The sequence below is a fragment of the Gobius niger genome, assembly GCF_951799975.1.
Source record: "Gobius niger genome assembly, chromosome: 18".
Lineage (NCBI taxonomy): Eukaryota > Metazoa > Chordata > Actinopteri > Gobiiformes > Gobiidae > Gobius > Gobius niger.
In genome coordinates, this window is record NC_136869.1 from 21,799,519 (window position 1) to 21,826,367 (window position 26,849).

The window sequence follows — 26,849 nt, forward strand, 5'->3', positions numbered from 1 at the left end:
TGGTGGTCTGGATTCCTGTCAGCAAAGGCTTGTTTTTTCACGACTGGTATGTGTTTGAAGAATGCGGATCTACATTGGTTTAGTGTTTTGTGTCTTGTGCATATGGCATCTAAGTTTCTTAATGTGCAAGTAGTGGATCATTTCCAAAGGCACGGTGAAAGAGAAAAAACTAGGCATTGTGAAGCTACTTATTGTTAAAAAGGCTTAATGCTTTGGTCGAAAAGTGGGTCATTGGTCGGTTTTCAGAGGTCATTGGTCGGTTTTTCAGCCTTGAATAGAACAGGGGAAAACTACAAAATGCTTTTTCTTAAGTTGGAATAAACATGTTTTATTCGGGTTGTGGCTCGTCACATATGTTGAATGTGGGTCACAAGCCTACGCAAGTCTACAACTGTTAAACTCTGGAGGAGCTGGTTTAAACCCAGTCCCAGCATAGTGTTGTTTTGGGAAGACACTACACCCACATTGACTACTCTCAAAATGTTCCCATAACACCTGGCAATACCTAATGAGCAATGTATCAAGCTCAGAACTCTTTCCCACAGACTTTGGATACTAATGACCTAGAACAATGTGTCGTGAAGTGTAAAAGACTGCAAATGCTTTTCCTTTCACATAGTCCTTGGATAAAATGGGCCATTTTCATTATGACTTTTTGTGAACTGAACTGAAGAAGTCAGAGAGCTCTAACACAAGCAGCATCCACAGCCATCTTTGGTGTTAACATAATTAGTTGTCCGCGAGACAAATGTTTCGTCCTCATTTTGATGAGAACAACTTTTGTGGCCCAAGCGCCGCTTTCCTGCTCTTTTATTTACGCACATTACACCAAAGTTACGGGGGCCAATATCTTACATTACTGGAAAAACTGGCAACAGCTCCGCCGCATGAATCATTCCACATTGGCGCAACTGATGATGTACGGCGCCGGCGCCTTCTCTGCCAGTTCTTGCACTTTTACAATAATGAATTCAATGATAAAACTTCACAACAGAGCAAGCCCTAACGTAAAGTGTGCCTCATCAGCAGATTGCTCGACGAGCTATTACAAGACTCTGGGAAAAGCTCGTGATCATGCAGTGTCATATTGTTCTATACTGTAGGTCGAAATGTGGGAGACTCTTCTCAGACCTTGTAAGTTTTCTGGCAGTGAGACGTCACCAGCTCCTCTCAAGTTTATGGTTCATAATGACTCTACCCAAAATCTACAGAGTTCACGCCGTTTTTTCTTTTTTTTTCTTTTTAGCACAATCAAACAAGTGGTAATGTAGTTGCTCACGTCAACCCAATTGCAACATGTAAGAAAAAATTCAAGTAATTTCAAGTCAAATTACCCCAAGTGCTTGAAGAGTGTGCTTTGGCAACCTGCAATTTTGAAGAAGCTTGGAAGAGTTTGACAGCAGAGGATGCATCTTGAAGGTCATCTGCTCCTTTTAGGAAATGTCTCACAAATGGCAGGCCATTACGATCTGCCGAAGATGCCAATACGTTTCCGTGGCAACAAAAATTGCAACCCCGTTCTCCCCTGTAGAGGAGTACTGGTTGTTTGAGGACACTTCGTTCAAATTGTCTCATAGAGAGCTCCACGTGAGTGTCATGTACCAGTTCTCAGAGGTGGGGGGCTTAAAGTACGTTCGGCGATTGCACTGTGGCCGAAATAGTTATGACCCAGATCCAGGCTCATGATACAGTATGGAGAAGGTCTCACTCTTGTTTGATGTCAGTGAGAAGAGTAACATGAGTGGTTGACTGATTTAGATAATGTGGCAAGGTGATGGTATGGTCTTCTATCCCCAAACCAAAATAAACGGTCTATAATTGACTTCGACCGGCATATGTGGTTCGATTTCTCATTTTGCTCCTTTGTACTCTCGATTCTGAAGCTCAAGATCTGGAGATGAGTCCCAGTGAATGACCCATCTGGAGAAAAAGGCGTGGGTAGCATTAAGCTGCCGATGAGGGCACGAGGTCAGGTTTGACGATGTGTGAACATACTGTCCTCATTTGAAAGCTTAAGAACCACCAGAGTTCAACCATTGAGCTTTAACTACTCAAGGTTGTGCTAGCACTCAGTAGGAATTGATTGGGGACAAGTGCTGGGACTGTGGAAGCTGGGCAGAGTCCCTTTATGTCCATTTCCAAACTGTTTTAGCCGTAGACAGACCAAAGTGTGGGGCTTTCTGATTGAATAATAATTTTGAGCAGTGGTTCCTGACCTTTTTTGTCTTGCGGACCCCTGGGACCTTTCAGTGGTAGTCCGTGTAGCCCCTACCTCAAGGGTGTTGCAATTTATTTTGGAAGCAATCATTTAAAATAGTTTTCAGTTCAATATATAAACAAGTTGTCCTCAAGCCCCAAAGACATCATGTTTATAAAATGTTTCCATAACTTACATTTAACCTTGTCCTTGAGTGATTCCTTAATTGCCTTCTTGTTTGGATCGAGAGAATTCAGTTAAACAAAGAACCTACCAGGAGGGTTATCCTATTGTGCATGTTTTAGGTTAGTGGGAAGAGCCAAAGAACCGAAGAAGGGGTTAAAGAGGGGGTATTCTGCTATTTTCAATCACATAGCATCAGTCTATATCACACTACAATGATGACCAAACCTTCTGTTGGTCTGTAAATGCAGTAAATTAGAATAAATACCTTGTATAAAATGTCTCTCTCAAAATGGCTGTAGTGAATGTCTTGAAATTGGCCTCTGTCTCTTTAAGAACCTCTGACTCTTTCCGACACGCCCCCTCCACACGCTGTCTGTGGCATCAGTGGGGTGGGGGCTCTGCTGAGGAGCAGTGGTTGGTTACTGGGCTGGTGACGAAAGCTCGGAGGCGTCTCCAGGAGGTGGGGGCGTTCCTAGGAGGACTCAGGCAAACCTATCCCTAAATTGGCCGCCATCAGAGTTTTTACAGATTACTCAAAAATACGTGAATGTGCCAAGGCTGTCGACACTTCAGGCATGTTTTTAATGAGGGAATGACATAATAACATGATGTAAAGCTTGAAAAAGTCCATTTTGCATAATACCCCCCCTTTAAGAGAGGGCTGTCATAAATTCAAATTCGCACGTTGGAATTCTGTAGTCAGTCCTCTCCCCCGTGTCTTCCCTTTTCATCACCCGCACCTTCTGTTCTCTCTGACAGCTCGAGAGCCCTCCATGCATTTTTAATCCTCCTCTTATAGCGGGGCGCGCGGATCAAAGTGCGGAGTTCAGACCGCGCCGTAATTACAGCCAATACCGCCGAGCGTGGCTGAAGACAATGGCACCCCGGTTAACGCCCGCGCCGCGCGTCTCCTCCGCACCGCCGCCGCCGCCGCCACCTGTTTTCGCTTAGCACTTTTAAGCAGCTGTTGCCGTAATTACGCTAGCTGTCAGTGTCGGCCAAACGGGAGGGTGCAGCACCGCATTGTGCTATACGCCGATAAACAAGGTAGTTAAAGGCCCACTTATGGCAGAAACAGTTACTTTCCCGCGGGGGGTTCAGAGCCAGTTTCCAGGACGGACCATAATGCGCCGCAGTGTGCCGCGTGCAGTCGGACAAAGCACTTTTTATCCACCATTAGCGAGAAATGAGAGGCATCTGCTTCCTGTTGTGGGCTCATGGAGTTTAGCTGAGCTGCAGTCGCATAAGCACAAAAGGCTGGCACACACATCTCATTTCTTTTTGATCGCGTGAAGTACAGTGGCTTTGTCGCGTATGAACGTAAACAGAAGGATAGACGGAAAGATATCAGGCACATATTGAAGTGTGGCAAGCTGCAAAACAAAACAAAAACACAAAAATGGCATCACTTTGTCATCATCAAACATTATTTATATATTGGGACTAAATTTAGATACCCAAACAGCACATTCTCATCTGATAATTGTATTTGATATATTTGGTATATCAGTTCTGAAAATAGCAATACTTACTATGTCCATCCATATTTAATTTTTTCTCCCCCGCTCAGTTTTAAATGTTACATCAGTGTTTTATGCATTTAAGACAAGGTCATCTCCCTTATTCCAAAGCATTTTAATGTAAAAGGTGTTGGTATCGGGTCAAATCCAAAATCACTGGTTTCGCCCATCCCTAATTGCAAGGGCAGGCCTAATGTATATGTGTTATGAGATAAGACAAATTCATCTCAATCATCCAGGTAGATACAACACAGAACAAACATCGAATGGGACTTAACAGCTTTGGCCCTTGAAGAAGAGAATTGGATGATTCTCTAAACGCTAGCAACTATGTATAAAAAATGTCCAATTGAATTCTGCTGTGTATTATGAGATTGCAATATGAAGGACACCACACAAAAAGCTACTTCCAAACATCCTGAAGCGCAACTCATTTAAAGCAGTAAGTAACTCATGCCCCTAGAGGCCATAGGCGCCACTGCAGAGTTTTTTTGACTCATTAATTGTCCGTGAGAGTAAATACTACGCTGACAGAAAAGACAAAGGGAGAGAGGGATATTGTACATCCAATTACACAATGGAGATACATTTTTTTCACTCAAACTTGGCTGTAAATACTGCTTAAGTGGTGCTAGCCGGCAATTAACTTTGTCCATATTAGCTTCTACTTTGTGATTCCATTAGTGTGTATTGGTGACACCTACCTGGTGGCAGTCAAGTTGCAATTGTGGTTTTCTGGCCAGGGGGAGATGAAAGACCCCGCAATCATCCCATTAACACTTGTATTACCCCCAGAGGTACTACGAAAAGGATACTTAGTACTGCTTAAAGGCCATTTTTCTTTTCTGTTACGATCTAAATCAGCAATTCTCAACTAGCTTGGCATCAGGCCCCACCATTATACCACAAGTATGAAGTACCACGACCCAAATAAGAGCATTTATTTGAAACCCATAAAGCACTTTGAAGTTTGAAGCTGTTACAATAGTGAATTTTCATACAGATTTCCCTTTATTTAAACATTGATTAAACCTGCAAAGCTGAAGTACTAGTCAAAAGAGTGCTACACCAGTCATTTTACCAGACTGGGTTAGTGTTTGAAAGAAATGTTACATGGTCAAGGCTCGCGACCCACTGAAAATGATTGCACGACCCACTTTTTGGTCCTCACCCACCAGTTGAGAACCACTGATCTAAATGAGCTTGATTCTGTACCTGATATATAATATACAAGAGGTGATTCAGGCCTGTGATGCTCTTTGTTCGACTGCATGGCCACAGCGCACCTTTTCCAAAGTTCTGCCTCCTATTGAAATGAAAACTTTACAGACACATCAATCCTTTTTATATGTTTATTGAGAGCTTAGCATTACCCATTAGCATTATCTGTTGTGCCAGTTTTTGTTACACATAAACCCAGCATTTACAGAGATAATAACCACAAACCAGGTCACAACATCTGAACTTTTCTCAGCGCCGCACTCAACCACAAAACACTTCGCTCGCCTCCGTCTCTCTTTCAGACGATAATCCCTCAGACTGTTATGCCATCACATGAACGCACCCCATTGATGCAGATCGCGTTGGCCTCAAATTCCCTCAGAGAATCCGACTTTGTGCTGCTAATAATCTAAATGAGCTTTCTCATTAGAGGATCTTCAGTGTGTGACAGTGCCAGTTTGTCACCACCGAGGCGTAATCTGCTGAATTAGCTTTAGAGACGAACACACATCGCACAGTATTTGAAATCACAACGTCAACAGTCTCTTATACTGACTGGGGAGGAGTAAATGAAGGAACCACTAGTAGTTGCACCAGTGATTTGGTAAAAAGTAGTAATGGAACAAGAGCAAATGGACAGCTTCTAGTACTAAAGAGAGTGTGTGTGCTCTCATTATGATAACTGAGGAAAGGTTTCACTCACAGCCTCTTAACCAAGCACAAAACTAATCTCATCTGATCTCCGTTCACCTGATGCCCCCCGTAAGGACTTTGTGTTTTATTTTGATAAAGCTTTAGAGATGGAGTCGCCCTGACCTCTTCCACTTGGCCAATCATCCGCGAGTGCTCAGTGTTTTTGGAGTGTTCCACAAATCAAGCCATCAGCAGTGTTCTGACCTCAGCCAAGGTTTCTCACCACAAGAAAAGTTATCATTGGCAAACTTTGAAGATCCTTTAAAACGCTAAATCTTGGGCTCATTTGGGTTGAGTCATTTTTAAATGGATGGCAAAGTGGTAAGCTTGGGGGATGCCTCTCGTGCGGAGCTTGCATGTTCACCCTGTGTCTATGAAGGTGTCAAAAAAAAAAAAACATCTTGAGAAGTGTCTGAAAATTCGTTCTCTGCATTTGACCCATCCTCAATGCCGTTGGGTCAACCTGTAGGAGCAGTGAGGGCGGCCACATCTCCAGATGTGGAACAAGAATAATGGAGGATTAACCTCTTGTACATGTTTTTAGTGGTAGGGGAAACAGGAGTACCCAGAGAAAACCTACACAGACACGGGGAGAACATGCAAACTCCACACAGAAAGGCCCCATCCAGTTGGGAATCGAACCCGGGACCTTCCAACTGTGAAGCACAAGTGCACCACTTTCAGAAAACCAGTCAGTCATCTGGTGGGACCACCATTTGCCTCTCGCAGCGCAACACATCTTCATGACAGATCCCTCCAATGGAGCAAAACTGAACATTTTAGAGTGGACTTTTATTGTGGCCAGCCTAAGCAATATATGTGTGCGAGAAAGGAGGGTCTGTGTATATAGAAAATGTTTCATGTCTGTGTTCAGTTTTTATGAGCTTTCAACTGATATTCCATTGTTTCCTCATCTAAAACATACCTGCAGCAGTGTTTTGGTTCATCCATAGCAGTTTGAGTGATCCTATTTACTTTAGTCATCTCTTCTTCTACTTCTGAAACGCTCTCATCCTGGATTTTGTTGCATACTCCACAATTTGAAAGCCCTGAATCCATCTCCAGACCTGTTCTGTACCCAGATTGTGTTCGTCACTGCACACTTTGATCTGTCAGCATGCTATTGGCTAAAACGAAGGCTTGTATCAGTGTTTTTGTCACACGCCATTCCCACCGCTGCCTGCTGAGGGCGCTCCAGGCCACACACAGTCCTGACTCCTCACTGTACAAAATTCTTTTATTTTTTTAATTTAGAGAAAGAAATATTTAATCCGCACATCTTTTGTTGAGAGGGAAAATCGCTGCCAAAGGAAATTTGTGTTACAATACTTATCACTGGTGCACCACTTTTGCAATTACACCCATGGCTGATCTCTTTCAGGCCCTTTTTTGAATTCATTTCCATTGACCTTTATGTCACCAAATTGGGCCAAGTGTGAGCGAAAGTTTTCCCCCCAGCCGTTTTAATTGTTTTAGGCAGCCATGTGCAGAGAAGTCGGCCTCGCGTGTGAACCGAGATAATTACCATTCATTTGCACTTCTCTATCTCCCTCTCGCATCACACTTTTTGGACGTCTTTTGGCGTTTGTTGACATGCAAAGCTCTTTCAGAATTGTGTTCACCTGCTCGTTGCCGGCGTCGCCGCTCTTGCCAAGACAAAAGGCCGAATTCTGTTAACTAATAAAGGGCTTGATAGAGTAATGGGCTGTGACGGTACGTCTGGGGCAGGATGACACAGGCTTCTTTTGTCAAGAACTGGCCAAGTGCTTAATAGGAATTACAACCAGCCACTTCAATTTAAAATAGCAGAATTTTTACGTATTTGACTTTCTGCCTCGGGACACTGTGTAACTGTGGCCCCATATCTGAATTCTCTTTCTTATCCTTTTTTGCAGGCTTTTGGTAATAATCTCAAACACATCTTTATCACTATCTTACACCTTGTTGGTTAGAAAATATGATGTTAATCGAAAGCAGCTGCATCAAAATATCCAGTAGATTCACTTCCCTTGCACTGCTAAGAATAACCACTGAGAAAGATTGAAAGATTGCTGAAAGATGCGCGAGTGGCTCGAAACACAGCTCCAGGTCTGTTTTTGATGAGAGAACAACTTTCTTTCTGGTAAAAAGCTCTAAAAAGTCAATTTTGCATAATGAACACGGCGTAAAGCCAAAAACGACTTTACTGTCAAACATGTTTATTCACACAGTTAACACATTGAGGCTGTTTTGGGGATTTAGCTGTTGAGTGCCAACGATCCAGACCATTTTTCATGATATTTGTAGCACCACAGCGTATTCTATGTTATAGCTAGGGATACATATTATGGCTCGTTGTAAAGCTGACACTCTAGGCTCTCCGTAAGTGTAAACAGTTTAGTTCAACATGCCTCGGAGAAATCCAAAGCTAAACAGAGGCTAGTTTTGAGGCTAGTCGGAGAACCAGTAATTAGTGTTTTATGAAACCCTCTCCTTTCTGATTAACTCCTCTCCAACTTCTCTCCTTCTCTCTCCTCTCTGGACAGACAATAACGTTATGTAAAGAGGCAAATGCCTAAATATATTCCTTTCAAGTCAATTTTCAAGGACAACATTGTTGACAACACGTTTTGAAACACCAAGTGTTATCAATTTCTTTCGCTCATTATCACGTGTGCATTTAAACAGCCTGGTTCACGGATTGAAGACTTTAACAGGATGTTTCTCAGCCGTCCTTGGACCGATTTTGACCATTTAAAAACTCAGAGAAATGTTAAATCTCAACCGTTTCGATATTTCCATGGGAAGCCGCTCTGCTTTGTCAAACACACTCCAGAGAGTGAGAGAGAAGTGTCTGGTTTACATCTGTTCGCTACGCAACACCACGCCCCCTAAGACTAAAAAAAAGAAACAAAAGAAAAGCAATAATATAGGAAATGTCCAGATCGTGACTTTTCACAAGTTTTTGATCGTCATTTATTTCACTTTGGTTCATCACAGAGCTACCAAAATCACACATACGGTGTATTAGAGTGTCTAGTTTCATAATAATAATAATAATAATTAAAAAAGAAAAAAAACCGCAAAACCAAGTTTATCCGTTTTTGGCACTCAATGTGTGCAGATACACTTAAAAAGATCATTCTCCAACATAAATCAAACTGCTGTTGTCTTTGAAGTGTTTGAAATGATCACACAGGCCTCACATCTCCACTTCAAATACAATACAGGAACATACAAAGAAGCATCTAGCATACTTCTAAAAAGAAATACAAGCATACCTCTAAAAAGAAATACAATTTTGATTAATTAATTACAAAGGCCATTTCTAACTCGATTACCCACCACTACTTTGAACACAGTACTTAAGTATATTTACAGCAAATATTTCCATACTTTAACTTAAGTAAAAATTTGTCATAGCAACTTTTAGTTCTATTGGAGTAATATTTGAGTACTTTTACTCAAGTAATGAAATCCCTTTGATACTGACCTACATCTGTTCAAGAGGATGTCAGATAAAAAGAAAGACAATTCAAAGTCCAAAACATTTGTGAAGTTAGATCCAATGGCTTTACTTATTTTAATGTCCTATATTGTGGCAACAGCAAGTGACTACTTTGTGTAAAAAGTCAAATATGGGTGGTCATAGCCTGGGGATATTGGTAACCCTGATCGAGACGTAGCTTTTACCAAGTGCCTTAATCTGAAGCCTTTTTGGGATGTGCTACTAACACTGCCAGTAACCAATGTAAAAATAACAAGATGAAATGATCTTGGAACAAATATAATGTTAAGTTGTATGGATTTTTATTGATGAAGATCAGAAGAAATTCAAAGATAAAGATGGTGATTTGCAGCCAGCTTTTGATAACCGGTGCTTGGTCTGTGATCTTTTCTGAAATGCCATAGAACAGGCGCGCAACTCCCTTTCACCGGCGTTACTTTAGTTACGCAATAAGCCACAGGGCGTTTTTGAAATAAGTTCACTTGTTCAAGCACCCAAAGCCAAGTCTTACAATTTCTGTGTCAAAGTTTCCCCTCCTATCGATTCCGCGCTCGAAACCTCCGCTTTATTTTTACATCATCTTCTCACTTGTCAGTTCTTTTATGAGCGCAAACTACTTGAAACGATCGAGGTGACTTTTTTTTTTTTTTTGGCTCTCTTTTTTTTTTCTTTCCCCTCCCGTCCTCCTTTTTCTTCTTACCGTTCAGACAAAGTAGAGTTGTTCAGCGCTGCCGGCCCTGTCATCCAGCCTGACAAACTCATTCTTGGCTTGCGGCGCTTGTTCCTGTCTGATGAAAATGTTACCGCGTTCGCTCATTTCGCTCGCCCCGCTATTCCCGGCACACACACAAAAAAAAAAAAAAAAAAAAAAACAAGCCCTGAGTGGGTGCTTATGCTGTCAAGAAGAAAGCAGTCCGCACACAGCCACTTAACCGGGCACTAAACTAATCTTTTTCATTCAGTGCCTAACTATCACCTGCCGCCTAAAAGCCCCCCCACAAGGACTTTGTATTTTGTTTTGATGAAGCATTAGAGATGGAGAGTCGCCCTGACCTCTTCCACTTGGCCAATCATCCGCCAGTGCTCAGTGTTTTTGGAGTGTTCCGCAAATCAAGCCATCGCCGGTGTTCTGACCTCAGCCAAGGTTGCTTAAATACCACTCGAAAAGTTATCATTGACAAACTTTGAAAGGTTTTTCTTTCACGGCAAGAAATTGCTAGACTTTCTGAAGCAAGAAAGGTCCTGTTTTTTCTCTCAGCTTCTTTCTGTAATGGGGACCATTTTGAGGGCTTTTTATTCTTAGCTGCATTCCTAATTATTACAATGGCGCTCCACCTTCGTCACTTTAAACCCATGGATAGGATGGCTCATGGGCAGAGTGTGTAATGTGAATGATGAGTTTTTCTGTTAAAGGCGCACTGCATAACATTTTGGACTCACATGCGCCTAATGTCCAGCTCGGCACAGAAAATGCCCATTTAAATCTCATATTTGGCTGCCTTTAGTCAACATCTCCATGGAGACGAGCACGAGACGTCCCATTACCATTAAAGTCCCATTTCAGGTCTGGGGAGAGGTGAGCCGCTCACAGCAAACACACATGTTTGTTTAAAAATATCTTTAATGAAATAAATGCTTGTATTTGATTATATTAATGAGCGTGAAAGGTTAAGCGCTATGCCTTTAAGTTTATATTGCTTTGTGGTATGAGCGGCTTCTCCTTCTAGAGGTCCATTTCCACAGGAATGGGATGGCCAGAGTGTTCCGTGTGAGGACCACTTAGGCCCTTGGGTCTGGCACAGATATGCTATGATTAGATGAGGGATAAATTTGGCATATTTAACCAAGTGCTTGGTGATAAGTGTTGTTGTGTATCTACAAGAATAGCAACTTAAAGGGGCTAGATGCAAGTTTGTCATTTTATACTCACTACTGCCACCTCAGGTCATACATGTAACAGCACCTTCTATATCAAGCTCGTGCATGACGGCACTTTGGACCCAAAGTAACACCATTTTGAGTGACAGTGCAGGATTTTAGAGGCAGTTGTGGTGAATTACATGAGGACATGTCTGGAACATGTAGGGGGAGGAAAATACATTATTTTTTAAAACATTTTTAAACTCTGTATAGTCCCTGTAATGTTGAGCTACTATCATTAGCACAACAAACAAAGCATGTCTTGTTTGGAAACATTTAGAAAGCACCAAACTGTACTTAAATCCAATCTGTTGTATCCATGAGTTCAAAATATATTACAGAGGGGCAGAGATGTGAAATCAATATGGGAAAAACAGGAAGTAGTAGCAAACTAGGAAAGGGAGCGCTCTTTTAATTGCCTCGTCACCTGATTTTCCAAGCCCCCAGCTCTACAGTGTTTGTTCTTCACATAAACACATGTTCCACGTCATGTTTTTTAATCAACAAAGAGGAATGGAACTGAAACTAGCTCAACGGCCTTCACAGCACCCGCTTAGCTCCAGAGTGGCCTTAAAAGTGACCGTTGTGTTCGCACTGACCCTGTAGCATCTCGGGTCAGCAGCCCTTTGACGTCGACCAACACGGCCCCAGTCTGAAAACTCCCTGAATATATTCCTTGTTTACCATTTTTCACATTCACGCCATGCATTTTGCAACAACACCAATTTCAACTTTGTCAGACTATCAAAACAGTTTTTCTAAACTCGCAGACGGCATGCAAAAATATCAAACACTGTTATTTCACCCATGAAACGCATAGACGATTTTTCCCCCCAACTAGTGGTTATGTTTGCATCCTCTCCCCACATCAATCCACCGCGTGTCAAGTCAAAGGGATATATCTGGACAAAAAAAGCTATCCTTTGGGGCAATGGGAGCGGAAATGTTGGAATGATTACATGGAATCTAGAATTTACTCAAGGTCCGCGGCGTGTTCGGAGGTGACAGGTGCTGTGGATCTCGGAGACAGAGACAGACAGAGAGAGCGCAGATGAGGGGGTGTCTCTCCGGAGAGTTGGGGGTGTAGAAAAGAGTGCGCACCTGAACGCATCGCTGCCTCCTAATAACTCCTCAGCCCATGTCCATCTTTCTCCAGTGTCCGTTTTACCCAGGCACCTGTGAAGGGCACACAGCCGGACCACAAATCCACCGATATGTGTATGTATTCGCAAAAGTTTTCCAGTTCATTCTTTTTAGTTGTTTGTGCTTTATTAAAAATAGCATAGAGGTTAAAACATGCACAACAGGTTTATTTTTCCCAGTAGGAACTAGGGATGGGACGATGAACAATAATATCGTTAATCGCGATAAAAAATGCGTCAATTAATCGATTGCCACATTTTTTGATTATCACGCTAGACCATCGGTGTCCAAAGTGGGGCCCGCGGGCCAAATTTGGCCTGCCGGAACAATTCTGTTGGCCCGCCAGAGTGTGACCTACTTTTGCGCAGCATCTGGTTAATACTAACTCTCTCCCATTCATTCTCAATGGCAAATATAGATGCAGTACACTTTTTGGCCACCCGCGTCAAATTGGGGGCGCTGTTTCACTCCTTTCGCAAAGTTAAGGAAACACTGTTCTGGTGTCTTGGTATTTGTCAGTCATAGAGCGTTGTAGCATCAACTTCCCAATTTTTTCCAAAATTTATTGCAAAGGTCATTGACATCTATGACTTATAAAAGAATTTATGCTGAACTGACACTTTCAAATTGGTCTAATATGGCATTTTCTTTGACTTAAAGAAATGAATGAGGTAAAGTCACTGTGGTAGTGCAGGTACAGGTGGTGTTGTTACACTGTATTGCAACAATAATTGATTTTGTTCTACTAAAACTTGGCTTTTGTAGCATACTGTTTGCATAGATAGAATTAAATGCAAATGTATGCCAAAAAAATAAATGAAGTAACTCTTATTATTTGCAGTTGTATGTGTCTCACGCTGACATCGCCGTGATTGGCCCGCGACCCTTAGGCACTTTTTCATTTTGACCCTCGGAGACAAAAAGTTTGGGCACCCCTGCGCTAGACAATAATCGCTAAATCCATCAGACTAAAAGTGCCGGTAACTTTACTGGGAGTGGGTACGGTTCCATGGAGATGCGACTAAAGTCAGCAGTATTCAAGATTTCAGTAGGTTATATCCTCATCCAAATCCATTATTTGATTACCCACTGCAGAAAGAGCATTTTCTATGTCAAGCAGACAATGAAGAGGAATATCTAATAAATGGCCAATAATCGCAATTATTTTGGCCAAGATAATCGTGACCCCGAATTTCATTATCATCCCATCCCTAGTAGGAACTCCCCATCATGACTCAAGATCCCAGAGAAGTGTCCAGTGTTTGTGGATCTGTCGCTTTCCGCTTTTTTTGTTGGGTTTTGGTAACTTCCAAGACTGGTGCATAAGTAGACTGGTGCATGTGATGTAGAGGATAATGCATGTCTATCTTCAACTTAGTTTTTAAAGGAGCCATATACAGCATTTTCCAATACTTTAAACATTGCAAGAGGCATTACTGATCTCAACCAACTTGAAAATAGAAACGAGTGATCCACTGCAGAATGGACACAGCCCTCACTCATCAAAACGCAGCTTCAAAAAGCATATGATTCTGATCTTTCTAGTGATCGTGTTGTTTCTGAGACATGCAGCATTAGTTTCGCATGCAGGCTTAGTGCATTTATATTAAGAGAAGTAGTTACTGGCGCTTTTAGCCTCTCAATGCACATTACATTTGGCTGTTGTTTTTCTCACCGCTGTAGGTTTGGGAATGCGCCAAGGTCCCGCTGTAGCGCGTCGATCAAAGGGCTGCGCTCCATACTTTAAAAAATGTGACCCATAGTTTAATTGCGCATGTGTTCCTAATCCCCATCCCTATCCCAGCCCCGCCCGATGAAAAATATCCAGGAAAAAGGCTGGGGAATATTGAAAATTGTGCTTCTCTTTAACGTCCAAAGAATTGTCCTCGTGGAGACTTTGTAATAATCCAGAAATGAAAAGTAGCTGGTAAACGTTTGCTCAACAGCAGCAGTAAAAAAAAACACACCCCAAGTGCCCTAACTTCACAGTGGAACCGCCCTAACTCGCTTAAAAGCTCACAAAAGTCGGTTTTGCACAATACTGTATATCCCCTTTAACCAGTCCCAATCTGAATCCACTTCAGACTCCAAATCTCTTGTAGAAATCGGTACAGACACAGACTGTCGATGGAATCCAACTCGAGAACTTTCTGATGTTATGGCAGACGCTGTATGTCTTGGAAACGGCTTTATGTCTTCAAAACATTTTTCTGACTAGTGTTTTTGTGTTGTAAACAAAGACAGCTCTCCTCCGCTTTTTTTTTTTTCCCCGACACCTTTTGCAAGCATCTCTCACACTCCCGTCGAAGCTGCTTGTAAACACATGCCTGTTGTTTTTGTTACTTGCTACTTCTTAGAATGCAGTGAAAATTGGAAGGAAATATTGCAGAGTGGTTGCTTGATGGGCTATTTTCCGGACAATTTGTTCAGAATTGGTGTAGAATTGACCGGCCTCCTCCTATAGGGGCCCATCCACGCCTTTTGCAGGATTGCATGGCAGGGGAATGGCTGGTAAAATGTCAAAGAGAATGCCGGTAGTACTCAGAGATTAAATTACTACCTGGATTTGGAAGGTTTTTTCCCGTCGCTACCACTGTTAAAGCGAATTCAAGATGGTGGCATGGTTTTAGCAACGCTCGGCTAGACAGTACGGACAATTTGCAGAGCAGGCGGACGCAGCGACTCCCCTCCCTCTCATCCTCCCGGTTGTTATCTCGTCTGTCGCTGGCAGCTTTCTATTTTCTTGTCATTTGAATGGTCTTTCCTTACAATTTGTACTTTTTACTGAAAGATACTTGACTTTGAGAAAAGTTCGAACTTGGGAACAACATGTGAAAGTGATTTATTTGCCTGTGTCCATGTAATAGGAAATGGTAAATGGTCTCAATTTGCTTTTCCCCCTAAAGGGAAGAGACTTCAATCCTCAGTTGAACTCTGCTGTTGTGATCCTTGGGCAAGAGACTTTGCCCGATCAGCGAGTGACAGAGATTCTGAGATTTACTACCGGAAAGTTGTTCATCTGAAAGGGGCGATCCCAGCTCAACCAGTGTGTACGTTTCTGCACCAATTGGCATAAAAGCATGTTTTGTGAAAAGTCGAAGAGGATGTTGGCACAGATTGGTAGCCACGATTCAGCCTTAGGGCAGCTGTGGCGAAAGTCGTAGCTTCCTCCAAATGCTTACAGTTCCAGGCTCATACCTGAAAGGAAGAAGGTCCCAGGGTTGGTCGTCATGATGGATAGGGTCTATCTGTGTAGAGTTTGCATGTTAGAGAAAAAAACAGTGATGTCAGAGGATGGATGAAAAATATTTACCATTACCACTTTAAAAAGATTCAGGGATTATTATAATATCAAGCACTAACACTTAAAATGTGTACAGTATGTATCAAATATACTGTAGTATTATTATTTTGTTCTTGTTGTTTGATGTTTCTTCCAAATATCCTTCCATCGTCTCATTGTGTCATCTTTCCTCCTCAGACTCCCACCGAAGATGACCTCGCGGTGGTGTCTCCCGACGGGGCGCAGGACTTCATGACGTTGGAGATCCCTCTGAACGACTCGGGGTCGGCCGGGCTCGGGGTCAGTGTGAAGGGCAACCGCTCCAAGGAGAACCACGCCGACCTGGGCATCTTCGTCAAGTCCATCATCAACGGAGGGGCCGCCAGCAAGGCACGACACGCAAGCCCCTTCTCACATCAGCACGGTTCTGTAAGCACTTACGGAAACTTCATGGCCATTTCTCATGTCTCCCTAAAAGGACGGTCGCCTGCGGGTCAACGACCAGCTCATCGCAGTGAACGGGGAGTCGCTGTTGGGAATGACCAACCAGGAAGCCATGGAGGCTCTGAGGACGTCCATGTCTGTGGAGGGCAACAAGAGGGGCATGATCGAGCTCATCGTGGCCCGGAGGGTGGGCAGGCAGTCAGAGGTAACATCTCATCACCCTCAGTTCAACCTCATGTGGACATCTTTACATTGTGCGATCTTATAACTGTCTAACTATCGCTTCTGACTATTGCTTTTATCTTTATCACAGCTTAAAGTAACATTGTGATCAGCAACAAAGCGTACTAGACACTGTTCTTTCTTTTTCTTCATCACTCCGCCTTATCCCAATGCCCACTCTTCTGCCCCGCTATATGGCGTCTTATTTGTTGCCTTTCAAAGCTTATGGCGGCAGACAGAGTGAAGGAGACATATAGGTGCATTTCCGCAGCGCACAATGATAAATGAGCGGCGTTTTCGCATCAGCCTTAATCTCCTCCCCGTAGGTTTGAACGGACCTTTATGAAGACCACATGTGCCCCTATGCAAATCCTCTAACAGTTCCATTTCCCCCTGCAAGCCTCACGATACCATCTCCTAGTCCCTATTCGCACCAAACTGGGCCTCGATGCGCTATCTCCGCCGCACTTCAGCCGCCGGTGATTGACAGGCTGGCGGAATAACACTAGCACAGGCAGATAAAGGACTGTGTGAAGGATATATTATACCGAGGTGGATATTTGTCACAGAAACGGGAATATTGAGAGGATATTATTCTCTATGAAATGTCTATTAGGATATTGAGCTGTAGCGCAGGGCTGGACTTGACAAACTACCTTTCATTTTTCATATTAGATCCAAACAGGGGGGGGGACTTGTTCGGTCGATCTTTATGCATTACTTTCTTCTGCGGAGCCAGTAAGGGAGCATTTATCGATCTGTTAGTTTTGGGAACACGCCGCGGATTGGCAGCCACGCTTGCTTCCGCCAGAAGCTGTGGCTACAAGTGTGGAGTGAATGAATAACCTTCTCCTTTCCAAGCTCATTTTAAAGAGTCAAACACCGAACAAACTAAGGGAAGCACGTGTCCAGTTTGACCCTCTCGGCATCACATCATAATTTAGCAACACTTTGAATGGTTTGTTCATACACTGCCTGCCCAAAAACAAAAGATCTCCACAAATGTACCTGAACGATTTGATTCTGTAGGTTCATTGTTTTGCTAAACTTAGACCTGACCAGCTGCAGCAACCCTCGATGATGACAGTTGGTGTTGGGGTTTTTTGGGCAGGCGGTGTTCATTTTAAACACAACAACCCTCACAGCCCTCTACACACTGCCTTTGGTGCATTCAATGGTAAAGGGAAATGGAAAGGAATGGCTCCAATACATCTAACAATACAATGTGGGAATGCAACCAAGCAGTACCACGGCCTGTCTGTGTAAAATACAACCAATTAAGCAAACATTTGGCAGGCTATTCAATCCAGATTCTTTTCTTTGTTCTGATGATTCACCTCAATCGCTGATGAAAGATGTTGCAATTTTTTCAGTTGCTATGAGACAAGCAGATGAGATATAAAGGCATATATAATTGTTGCTTCGATTTGTCCTTACGAGCTGTTAAAAACCGTGTGCAAAACAGCTCGCGGCCATTTTAATATGCCGCGTGCAGATAAACCGAGGTTGTAAATGAAGTCATTTTTTTTGCTTAATGTTGGAATAAGAAAAGTTAAATGTACATAATCCAACTCCCGAGAGCTACAGCCATCCATGCCTTCCCTCTTCTCTCCCTGGTCCGCCTTGTTTGGTCGGGGTAGATGTGTGTGGAGCGCGCCCTAGTTTGCCACTGTCACGGGGCCGAATGCGATTGAGCACTGGAGGCCACCATTGAAATGAATCTGATCCATCACTGTCTGCAGGGGAGAGGAGCCCAGCGCGCGGCCCGTAATGCATCAGGGAGAGGGGGTAAAGGGGGGGATAGAGGGGAGAGAGGGGATCCAGGCCACCCCACTCGCCGCGGCTGCAAATTGCCTTGATCTCATCATTGGTTAGCCCCTCTGAGCTAAAGGACTATCATCGGGGGAACAGCCAGGGAGCACGGTGTTACCGGGCTGTTGGAAGTGGTCAGTACAGTCTGCCTGTGTCATTTGAATTTGTTCAGTGATTCAACCATTCACACCGAGGGCCAAGTATGAGGCAAAGATGTGCCCACACATCTGGACTAAAAAGCTATTGATATTTACTATTATTGACCGTAGCAGAAACAAACAAAGATGGTGTGCCTCCATTTTGCGAACATCTTGTGTTTACGTTTTCAAACTCAAGAAATCCCTTAGTTAGTCTCATCCCACTGATGTGTTGAACCAATCACATGACAGTATTGCTTTGAGAGGGCGGGGTTTACATTGTTGACAGCAGGAAGCTCTGTTATTGCTACTTTAGCTCACCACAGCTAAATTCTGAAAAAATAAATATCTTTTTACTGTAGCAATTTATGGTTAATCTATATGGTCATTCCGGTGAAAAGGGGAATATTGCTGTCTCCATTATGAAACTTGATTTTGAATGAATTGATTTTTAGCTCTCAAGTCATTCACTGTCATTATGTCACGTGAACAAAACTATACTATTGCTAAAATGAAAGCACAAAGTTAGCACAAAGACCCCATCCTTCCATGTTCCAGTCCATACAAAGACTAATACTCACAATACCTTTTGTTAACTTTACGTCAGTTTTTACATGGGGGCATTTTGATCGGCCGGTACCAATCACATGGACTTCTTTTGGATGTCTTGACTGAAGCTGAAAGCCATCCTGCACACTGTAAACTTGAACGTGAGATTTTATGTGAAAGTGCTGCTGCAATGTTTCGGCAACTAAGCCTTCCTCCGGTAAAAGCTGGATGTTTTAACTGAACCAGGAAAGTCCCGCCGAGATTCAGAGTCTCTTTTCCAGGGTTAACCCAGTTTTTACTGATAGCAGAAACCCGCAGACACGGGGAGAACACGTCAACTCCACAGTGAAAGATCCCACATAAGCATCAAGTAGCCTGAGCCTATATGATAACATCCATTTTGAACAATAGAATCCTACTGCAGGCTTTTATTAGTACATCCATAAACGTGTAGATGTGAAGAATGAATTTGTTTTTTATGGCTATTGTGTCTTTGGACAAACTCTTCACACACCGTCCCAGTGTTGCCCCAGATTACTTAAAAAATGGATGTAGTGTTTTGAAGCGGGACTGCTTTGCTAGCTTTGTTGCCAATACAGAATGTTCAGCGCACTTTTATTTGTCATCTTTATCCAACACAAACTCAAAATAGTGACTATGTTGTATTTCCAGTGAGAAAACACACATCTCTCTCCTCCACCTGTTGTTTACGTTTGTGGCCTGATACTCATTTGTTTATTTGTTTTTGTTTATTTATTTAGATCCCCATTAGCTACTAAATAAAGCAGCTATTCTTCCTGGGGTCTTAACAATTTTAAACAAATATTAACATCAAGGCTGTGCAACAATGAAGACAAATACAGAAGTGCACACAAAACACATACCCCCCCACACACACACACACACACACACAGCGAAACACAACGAAACATAACACATATATACTGAACATTAGGGCTGCAACTAACGGTCATTTTGATAGTCGATCAATCCATCAGTTATTTACACAACTAATTGACTGGCTGTAAATAGAGTATTAGGATGGTAAATGTTTTTTCTTTTTTTTCTCTCTCTCTTTTCTTTTTCTTCTTTTTCTTTTCCTTTTTTTCTTTTTTCTTTTTTTCTCTCTTCTTTTTCTTTCCTTTTTAGTTAATTTTCTTTCATTTTTCCTTCTTTTCTCTTCCCTTTTTTTTTTTACAAATTTTTAACAGTAGTTGTCACCTATTTCAATAATCGATTATTAGTCGACCGATCGATTAACTGTTTCAGCCCTACTGAACATGACAATATAACAACATAAGCTCTTCTATGATAACAAATATTACCACACTCGGGGTATCATATCAAATATAACAAAAACATATCAGCTGACATAGCTCATTGTAAAGTCATTACATAGATGATCCAGTTACTCCAAAGTAAGTGCATACAATCTAAGTCGTTTGGAAAAACTAACATTGTGAATCCCAGAAACCAGGAATTGTGGGAGTGAATTCCATGCCACCATTGCTCTATAACACGATGTTCTCTGAAGTTGATTTGTTCGACAGGCAGGTAGCAGAAAACGCCCTTCACTTGATTGGCGAGTGGAATAAGTATGAACATCACTGAAGAGAGTCAGTCTATTATAAATAATTTCAGGTGCTTTTGTGATAATTATATTTTTTAGAAATTTAATAAGACAATAATTGATTCTACTTCTTACTTGAAGCCATGCTAACTGATTGTGCATGTCTATAATGCTTGTTCTGAAAGAACAGTTAAGCACAAGCCGAGCCGCTTTATTTTGTGCAATCTGTAATCTGTTTAAATTATTCTCTGTAGTTGTTGCCCAAATGATGGGACAATAATCCAGATGACATAAAACTATTGATTCCACCAAAGTTTTCCGTATGCGAGTCGGTATGCATTTTCTGCAATGCCGAACTGCGGCCATACTCCTACCCATTTTATTCACTAATTGTTTTATGTGAGCGTTCCAGTTCAGCCTGCTGTCCAGAGTCACACCAAGCAGTTTGACCTCAGCCACTTGTTCAATGATCGACCCACCAACAAACAAATTCAGAACAGGGGACTCTTTTAAAAGATGATTAGATCCCAATATCATACATTTGCTTTTCGCAACATTAATAATTAACTTATTTTCTTTGATCCAATTTTCAATTAGTTTTAGTTCATTATTTAATGAAGTATTAAGTCTGGTAGAGTCATAATCAGACACATAAACAGTTAAGTCATCTGCATATAGGGCAATAGTGGCACACTCCAAAATAAAAGACAAATCGTTAGTAAAAATAGAAAATAACAGTGGTTCAAGGCAACTCCCTTGAGGCACCCCACAACACAGAACCTTTGTCTCAGAATAACTACCATTAAACAGTACATTAAACTCCCTGTTAGTAAGATAGCTGTAGATCCATTGTATTGCACCCTTCTGAAATCCATAACAACTAAGTTTTCCCAATAATAAATCATAATCAATTAAATCAAATGCTGCACTCAGATCTAGCATTGCAGCTCCAACTAATTTTCTATCATCAATTTCATGCAACCAATCATCCGTCATTTGAACTAAGGCTGTCATTGTGGAATGTCCTTTCTTATAAGCATGTTGATAGGGTGAATTCAAGCCATTTTTAGAGAAATACAGATTAATTTGATCATAAACTATTTTCTCTGTGATCTTACTCAAAATTGGCAGAATACTTATAGGTCTGCTATTTTTCCCAGAGAAGTTATCCTTTTTGTTTTTAGGAAGAGGCACAATTTTAGCTTTTTTCCAGATAGCAGGAAAAACACATTTTTCTAAACTTAAATTAATAATATAGCATATAGGCATAGTAATCACATCAGCCACAATCTTTAAGAACTTGACATCAAGCTCATCAGAACCAGAAGGTTTATCTTTCATTGACTGTAATATGTTTTTTACTGTAGTCAGGCTTACTTTATCAAATTTAAATGTACACGATTTATTCAGCATAATTGTGTTTTTAATTGTATTGAAAGATAAATCAGGGTTTGACTGTGAAATCATGTCTTTTTGTAAATTCAGAACTTTCTTAGTGAAGTAATCTCCTAAATAATTCGCTATATCAGCAGGTTTAGTCAAAAAAGTGTCACCTACATCTAAAAATGTCGGTACAGATTTATCTCTCCGCCCTGTTAATTGGTTTAATGTATTCCATAATTTATTCTTGTCTAATTTTACGTTCTCAAATTTATATTCATAATAGCTTCTCTTTTTTGTTCTGTTTAATTTTGTAACAAGATTTCTAAGTTGTTTGTACCTTTCCCATAATGCGTTATCCCCTGAGGAGATTGCTTCTGACTTTAATTTCTTTCTTTCCCTCATATATTCTTTAAGTTCAGCATCTAACCATGGAGAAGCAATGTTTCTCACTGTCATTCGTCTTAATGGGGCATGTTTGTCAACAATTGGCATTAATAAGTTTGTAAAAACTTCCAAAGCAAGATCAGGATCTACTTCCCGTAGTACCTGCGACCAGTCAATATTTCTTATATCGCTACAAAAACTAGTCTCATTGAAATGTTTAAAAATCCGTTTTATTATTATCTTCTGGCCCGGTTTGGGGACTTTAGTTTTTCTGTTAATTGCGATTAAATTATGATCACTAAAGCCAACACAAATTGAAATTGCTTTTGAACACAAGTCAGTTGCATTGGTAAAAATTAGATCTATGCATGTTTCCGTTTTTGTCCCAACATCATTATAAACAATTCTTGTTGGATTTGTGACCACTTGTGATAGATTGCAAGTGTCAGCTATAGATTGCAACTTATTTTTCATTGAACCATTGTTCAAACTCCAATCAATATTTAGGTCACCTAGAAAATAAATCTCCTTATTTAAATCACAGACTTTATCCAACATATAACAGATTCGATCTAAATAGACTATTGGTGCATTGGGTGGCCGATAGCAGCAACCAACAAGAATCGGCTTTAAGTGTGATAACTGCACTTCCAACCACAGCGCCTCAACCCCAATACAACCCAGGTCCTGTCTAATCTTCACTGGTATTTGATCCTGAACATAAAAAGCCACTCCTCCACCATTTATATTTCTGTCACATCTATATAATAGGTAACCATTTACGTGCAAAAGGGAGTCGTCTATAGTTGCATCTAAATGCGTTTCAGATATTGCCAAAATGTGCAAATTATTTCCTAGAATCCCAGTAATATCCTGAATCTTATTTCGCAAACTACAGACATTCAAATGAGCTATTTTTAGTCCTTTATTTGAGAGTATTTTATCCATCACCATTTTTTATTTTACACAGATAGTAACTTCTGATTAAACACATTGAAGAGCTATCAAATAAACAAATTAGACAAAAAAGACACACAACACACAAAGACATACATACACACACATTCACACATATGCACCCCCATTTTGCCAACATTTGTCAACGACAACTAATAGGATGTTACGCCAACTCAGACAAACTTATATTTTACACATAACTTCTGTGGTCATTAAATCATAATCATAAATCAAGCCAACCACTTAGTCCCACTATTAGCATTTGAACTGATAATTCAATAATAATTTAAACAGGGATACTGAAAGCATGTACGTTGTATTTCGAGCTTCAGAAGCAGTCTTAAATATATCCGTAGACTAGGCTACATGCGCAAAGTCCATACCTGTGCTTTGCCATCAGTTCGTGCTTTGCATCTCAGGTTCAACCACAGTCTTATAGAATGTCTCTGCAGCTCGGTGGTCAGTAAACTTCATGGTCTCTTCTTTAAAAGTCAAAATCAAAGTAGCTGGGTGAATGATCCCGTGCTTCACTCCTGCGCTCCACAGTTTGTTCCTCACCTCACGGAAACGCGCCCTGGCCCTCGCCGTCTCTGCAGTGAGGTCGGGGAAAATGCGCAGCTTCATTCCACGAATTTCAAACAGCTTTTCCTTCTTGGCTAAACGTAGAATCGCATCCCTCGTTTCAAGCCTGTGCATTCTTGCAATCATTGCGCGCTGTCCAGATTTAGCCACGGGTCCGATGCGGTGGGCATTTTCCACTTCAGGTGCGCGAGGGAGTTTGTCCTGGAACAGCTCGTTGAGCAAAGCGGACACGAAACTTGTTGGATTTCCCTTCTCGGTATCTCGAACCAAGCCGAGAATACGGATGTTATATTTCCGACTGTGATTCTCCAAGCGATCGGCTTTCTCTTTCAAGTCCGTGTTCTCTTTACGCAGACTTTCGTTTGCAGACTCCAGCGCCGTAACTCTGATCTCCATGCAGTTCAGCGCTTCCTCCATAGCGGCAACTTTGATGGAACACTCAGTCAAATCTTTTTTAACGACATCAAGTTGCGGTTGGAGTTTATCAACCGCTGCATTGATTTCTTCCCTAATTATGGTTCGGATCAGCTCAGACAGCTCCTGCGTGTTGATATCCTTTCCTGCCATGTCAATCTCAGGCACCTGTTCAGCGAGTCCGAGTCCAATTTGCTTTGTTTGCGACATATCACAGCTCGCTCACCAGATCAAGTCATGCTGCAAACGTGAACGTGAAACTTATACCTTTTTGCTCAGGAAAATTACACAATAGCAACACCCAGTGACTCGGATAAGTCATTTTATGTGATTACTGGTTTGGAAATGGTAATGTATTAGATTACTTGTTACTGAAAGAAGTAGTCAGATCAGAGTTATCACTGATTTCACTCTTCCACACACAGCCCAGACACAATCTCTTATCTCCCGCAACTTTCCGACCCCAAATCATTCTTCTGTCCCTTACATTTTCCTCCAGACGGCCCCCATATGAAAAAGTATCATTTCGCCCCAGATAGCCGTAGATATAATTGGTTACTGACAATTTGTTTGAAGCATGGTGATTGCATTGCTACTTCACAGACCGCCGCCGCTCCCCTCCCCGTCTCCATCCAAGCCCCCGCTAATTTAGCAACACATGTTCAGGCAATTACATTTATCAAAGCTTATTCCAAACCTAATATTCATCCATTTCATTTATTTACTCGGCCCCGCTTTAATTGACTGCGGCGGAATCGAACGGAGCACAGAAGTTCTCCAGTCAGTCGGGAGGCTATTTCGATTGGGTGCTTTGTGCGCGCGCCCCAGCCTTGTCATGAGGCCGGTCTTCAAAGCGCTGTTTGATCCGAGGCTGTCTCTGCTGTTGTCTACTGATAAAATATGAATGATTCAAGAGATATACCGAAAGTTGAGAAAGCTGGAGTGGGTTTTCACTTTATGAAAAGTGGACGTAGACACACAGGAAAAGCGAAGCAAGGCCGTGCAACAATGAGCTGGGCTTTTCCAACGATGTGTGCATTTTTTGAAAAGGAATAAGAGTCCAATTGGTCCAAAACAGGTCGATTCACCTGATTCGAGGCTGGATCTGTGGAGATAGGACATGATAGGGGGCAGATTATGAGTTATTACTTCTTTCTGCTCCTTTTCATTCACATGTTAAATGCTGTATTTGCTTTTTAAATGAATGAAATAAGTGATGTGAAAAGTGAAATGATCTGCCAGAGGTGGAAGAAATGAGAGCCCGAAAGCCTTTGACTAATTCATGACTTCATGCTCGTACTCTGTGCTATCACTTTGACAGGAAACATATCTCTCGTCGAACAATTACACATCGATCTGTTTAACAGTGGAAATCAATGTTTTCGAACCACAGCCAGGCACCCACGCCCAGCCGTGCAAAGACGGTAAACACTCAGAAGTTGCAGAGTTTGTAGCGAAATGTCTGCTTTGAATCAAGTAATTCCAGCTGTTTTTGAGTGATTAGGCTCAATACTTAATCTGCCTGGATGTTTTAAGATTTCCCCTTATTTGAAATCCGAATTCGGCAGATTTCACCGTGTGACTGTGGAATTAGTTCCAACGGCGCACGGTTGTAGGTGCGCAGCGTTGTTGAAGCTTTAGAGGGTTTGCACACTTTCAATCTAAACAGAGCTTTCAGCAGCGGCAAATTGAGTGGACTTCCTGCTCTCTCCACAGTTGGTAGTAAAACGTCCGCTTTGAGTCCCAACTGTTTTTTCATGATTAAAAAATGTGGAATTAGTTGCTTAGTAATTCATCAAACTGTTTGCATCACATTGACAGCAGTCATGTTTCTACATTTTCATTCAAAATGTCTTTATTCGTCCCAAGGGGGAATGTGTCATGAACGCACAGGCTGCCACACACACAAAAGAATGTATTTACTCAGGGCTGGGTATCTTTACACAATGTTTGCGTCCTAGCAAATGTTACAGGAACAGGCCACTGTTTTTCCATTCTGAGATATGTTCTTACCTGAGCATAGACGAGTTGATACGTACCTGTCTGGTCTTTGTACGTGCCCGTGGAAGAGCTTGGTCGCTTCTAACTTCACCCCGTTTGGAGCTATAGGAATAAGATAAGAGATAAGATAAGATAAACCTTTATTCATCTCACAAAGGAGAAATTCACTTGTTACAGTCGGCGTTACTTCACAGTCTTATTGTACAGTCTGACAGCAGTGGGGATGAAGGCTTTGCGGTAGCGCTCCGTCCTGCACTGAGGGTGTCTCAGTCTGCCACTGAGAGAGCTGCACAGCTCTTCTACAGTCCCGTGCAGTGGGTGGGAGGTGTTGTCCATGATGGAGGTGAGCTTGGCTAACACCCTCCTGTCCCTCACCTCCTCCACAGAGTCCAGGGGGCAGCCCAGGACGGAGCTGGCCCTCCTGACCAGCTTGTTCAGTCTGTTCTTGTCCCGCTCTGTGCTGCCCGGGGCCCAGCACATTGCAGCATAGTGGAGAGCAGAGGCCACCACAGAGTCATAAAAAGTCCTGAGCAGAGGCCTGCTCACTCCGAACGACCTCAGTCTCCTCAGAAGGTGGAGGCGACTTTGGCCCTTCTTGTACAGGGCGTTGGTGTTGTGGGACCAGTCCAGTTTATTGTTGAGGTGAACACCCAGGTACTTGAAACTGTCCACCTCCTCAATGTCCTCCCCCTGGATGTTCAGCGGTGTGTACGGCAGTGGCTTCCTCGTGAAGTCGATCACCAT

At 42.1% G+C, this 26,849-nt stretch overlaps 1 protein-coding gene across 1 annotated transcript in view; it reads left to right on the top strand.

Annotated features, from left to right (window-relative positions):
• Positions 1-26,849, top strand: part of pard3aa (par-3 family cell polarity regulator alpha, a) — a 429,242-nt gene that overhangs the window by 159,206 nt on the left and 243,187 nt on the right. The window contains exons 13-14 of the mRNA XM_079575903.1: positions 15,849-16,040; positions 16,129-16,299. Of these exons, the coding sequence (XP_079432029.1) occupies positions 15,849-16,040; positions 16,129-16,299 (363 nt within the window). The remainder of the gene's footprint in view (positions 1-15,848; positions 16,041-16,128; positions 16,300-26,849) is intronic.